This window comes from Pundamilia nyererei, unplaced genomic scaffold (genome assembly GCF_000239375.1).
Source record: "Pundamilia nyererei isolate P.nyererei 1_Seehausen unplaced genomic scaffold, PunNye1.0 scaffold00430, whole genome shotgun sequence".
Lineage (NCBI taxonomy): Eukaryota > Metazoa > Chordata > Actinopteri > Cichliformes > Cichlidae > Pundamilia > Pundamilia nyererei.
This window is the reverse complement of record NW_005187831.1, coordinates 172,862-176,456: the sequence shown is the minus strand read 5'-3', so window position 1 is coordinate 176,456 and position 3,595 is coordinate 172,862. Positions and strand designations below refer to the sequence as shown.

The 3,595-nt window shown below is 41.9% G+C and overlaps 1 protein-coding gene across 2 annotated transcripts in view; it reads left to right on the top strand.

Moving 5' to 3' along the window:
- The window catches only part of LOC102214691 (insulin receptor substrate 2-like), a 10,866-nt gene extending 8,703 nt beyond the window's left edge, over positions 1-2,163 (top strand). For both annotated transcript variants that reach the window (XM_005753466.2, XM_005753465.2), the window contains exon 3: positions 2,097-2,163. In XM_005753466.2, coding sequence (XP_005753523.1) covers positions 2,097-2,101 — 5 coding nt within the window. In that variant the 3' untranslated portion in view covers positions 2,102-2,163. The remainder of the gene's footprint in view (positions 1-2,096) is intronic.
- Positions 2,164-3,595: the final 1,432 nt, after the last annotated feature.

Sequence of the window (3,595 nt, the reverse complement as noted above, 5' to 3'; positions counted from 1 at the left end):
TCGTGGAGGCGTGTGTGTGTGTGTGTGCGGGTGTGTGTGTGAGTGTGAGTGTGAGTGTGTGTGTGTGTGTGTGTGTGTGTGTGTGTGTGTGTGTGTGTGTGTGTCACGGCTCAGTGAGAAGGAGGGGGGCTAAAGTAGGCCGGGATGTTCCAGACAGAAGCGCTAGCTGCTAGATAACTGCGTGGCCAGCGTTCCCCACATTTAGCCAGCCACGGCTCCAGATGAGATTATAGCCTCTGCGGGCAAGATTAGACGGCCAAGGGTAGATCAGCAAGAGCCGGTGGATGCTCCATGGAGAGGAGCTGGGGAATGCGTAATGTAAGGTGTGGGCATTTAGGATGTTTTGTCCGAATTTGAACATGTTTATAAAGCTGAATTCAACAGAAATCTGACCCTGACTGTAAAATGATCTCGTCATTATAGTCAATCTCTGAAAAATCATATAAGATCGAGGGACTTATCTTTGGATTTAGTGATTAACATCTCTAACATCCTCCTCAGCTACACTATCATCTTATGGGGCCTAAAATATCTTCAAAAGATCTAAATGTGTGGTTCTGTGAAAGAGAACTGGGCTGCTTGTTTATAAGAGCGCTGAATGACAGATCCAAAAATGGCAGCTTTTCAGGAACTAACACAAACAGCCTGATCGCTGCGCATATTTGAGGTCGTTCAGCTGGCTTTTTTTTTTCTTCCCCAGGGTTTCATCAGCCTTACAGTGCTACAGTTTTCTTAGCTCAAACTGTTTAAGGACATTGATGCTCCCTGTCTTTTTCAGCTCCTACCGCGGCTGCATTTCCACAGAAAGAAAACAAATGTTCCATTCTTATCGTCTATTGCAGCATAAATGCAGCCACAGTTCCTTTCCGTTTGTTTAATATTAGAGATGCTGCTGTACCGCTTGTAGCTGCGCTAAGCGTGTGTCCAGAGCAGCATGACAGGAACACCCACCCCCTCCTCATCTTTCTGCATCCTAGATTATGTAATTATGCTTGCTGTGGATGAGCCCCTTTGCCCCACCACACACAAACTGTCCCTCAAGTCTTTCCTGGGCTAAACAGCTGGTGTGTTAAGATCAGAACATTACTATCCAATAAGGCCCAGCATACACACTTTTAACACCTTCAGCTGCAGGATACTTTTTATTGGACAAAAGATCTTCATATTTAGTCAGTAGCAGCTCTAGAAATGTGAGGTCAAAATGACCCAACATTAGCTCTGTGGATAAGAGGCATAGCTTCAAATACCAAAGTGCCTTTAAATCAATAACCAGGCTAGAGTCAGATTATACAACATGTGTGATATTGATGTAAAAAGAACAAACGTGTTGTTGTTTTGCATGTGTAAAACTATATGTTCAGAACTGTCCCATGTGTGTGGCACCCACTTGATATTTAAGCTGTTTTTCCCTGTGCCTCCTTGTTATTGTGACACACAAAACCCTAATCTGAGCCTGTGAATGAGTTCACTCTGTACAGTACATGTGTACCTTACAGAGTGAACACTGTTCTCTCAGAGGCCCTCATGTCTGTTGCCTCAAGAGAGCTGCTTAATTGGCACCAGTGTTGTTTGTGGGGAAACTATCAGACTACTAACACGGGTCATTTCCTTTTAGGATGACTGTTACAGTTTTCTAGTTAAAGAACTTGTGTTTTGAACTGTCGAAGAACCAGATTTGTCAAGTCATTGGATGTTTTGCAGCATTAAAGGTGCAGTGTGGGTCTTTTTGGCCACTAGTGGTGCTATAGAGCAGCGTTTGGCCAGCTGACCTTACAGGTGCTTTATGAAAAAACAGTTCTTAGATCTTGGATGATATTCGCACAAGATTTAGTCATTTTGTTTCCAAACAAAGAAAATTGAGGCTTTAAGTCTCCATTCATTAAACTGCTTAAAGTGAGGCTTATTTGCGTGGATTTACATGCCAAGAATTTGAGTGTGCTTTGCTTGACAGTTGGATGCAAATGACCAAATATGCATATGATCGTTAGAGGGTGCAAGTTGAGGTGTACTAGTTTATTTGGCTTAGCCACTGTAAGAATGAAAATGTTAAATATTTTTATTAACTGTTGTTTTCTCTCTCTTGTAATCTCTTCCAGACTGAAGGACTTGATCTGTCCTCTGACTTGGCATCTTGACTGACCTGCTGCTCAAAAGGAAGAGAGGAAAAAAAACAAAAAACAGAAAAACAACAACAAAAAACCCCAAACTTTGCCCTTTTACGGGGCTCTGCAGCCCGAAAAGACTGTGTGGACCCTCGGCATCACAAATACACACTTGGGACACAAGCAGATCACCATCTATGCATGTCATGGATTTGCTGATGGCAGGGCAGGTGTGTTTGTGTGGATGGGTGTGTTAATGTGTTGTGAATCGGTGTGTCTCCTGCACTTTTAGAGGCCATTTCTCCTGTGACCCAGTTTTTGGCACAAGCACAGAAGCAAAGATAGTCAGACAATAACAGAAGTCTAATGGTACCCAAATACTATTTATTTACTTGAGGGTAGTTTTATGACTGCCTGCATGTGTGTGCGTGTTTCTGACAAAAATACGACCAACAGTTATGCCAGTGAACAATGAAACCTAGAAATGGCCAAGGGAGAGAGGATACTAAGGTACACTGAGTATACTTAGATTAGATACTTTATTTATTTATTTTTGGATGATGAATGTCTGAAAAGACCTACACAATGCCTTAATGTCTATACTGTCCTTATGTTTTCTATGAAACAAGTGATAAATATTCTATTATTGTATGTTTGTTCGGACCTACATCTCTATATTGTTATTCTCTTGTGGAAAGTAAAATGCCTAGTTTACCATTAAATCTATATATTATTTAAGAAATGTACAGTACTGTGGGGCTGCTTGAGAGCTGATTTATTGTATTGATATTAAAGTATTTTCTTAATTAATAATTTCTTATTAATTGTACCTTAGTTTATTTTTGTCCAATCAGAAGTGCTGGACTAAAAGAAATATATTTCTAAATGTCTTCAAGAGTTATGCATGTCTATATAACTCAGCTCAGACCCCCACAACACCAGGCATCTGAATGCACTGTACCTCCCACAGCTCCTCAGTCACTTGAGCCTGAAAACCTCACACACTCCTACCTTCAAACCTACGGCCTGCTGTTTAGCTCGATGCAGGTCGCCCTGCTGTGATATCGTTTGACTGTACAATTGTCTAGGCGAGGTGATAACGGAGGGGTGGAGCCAACGATAGCTGTTGAGGTTGGGGAGCGCAGTTGAGCCGATATCTGGTCGGCAAGGGAGAGCTGAAGAAAAGGGGAACGGGGCACTGAGGGGGAGGAGGGCTGGGCAGCAAAGAAAATGTAGCACAAGAGAGGCCCACAGCCACATGTGACACCCCCACGGAGGCTCACGGAAGAGTCAGCTGTCTGGAAAATATGATTACATGGCAGACAGTATAACAAAATTAGAGCTAGCTGAAGAAAATTATATAAGGTTACGAATTAAAGCAAGCCGTTGTAATTGAATTATTATGTAATAATTATTTCGTGACAGTACATTAGCCCAAGCAAAGAAGAGTAGAAGTCAGCAATAGTAATAAATCTAAATGGACATAACAAAGA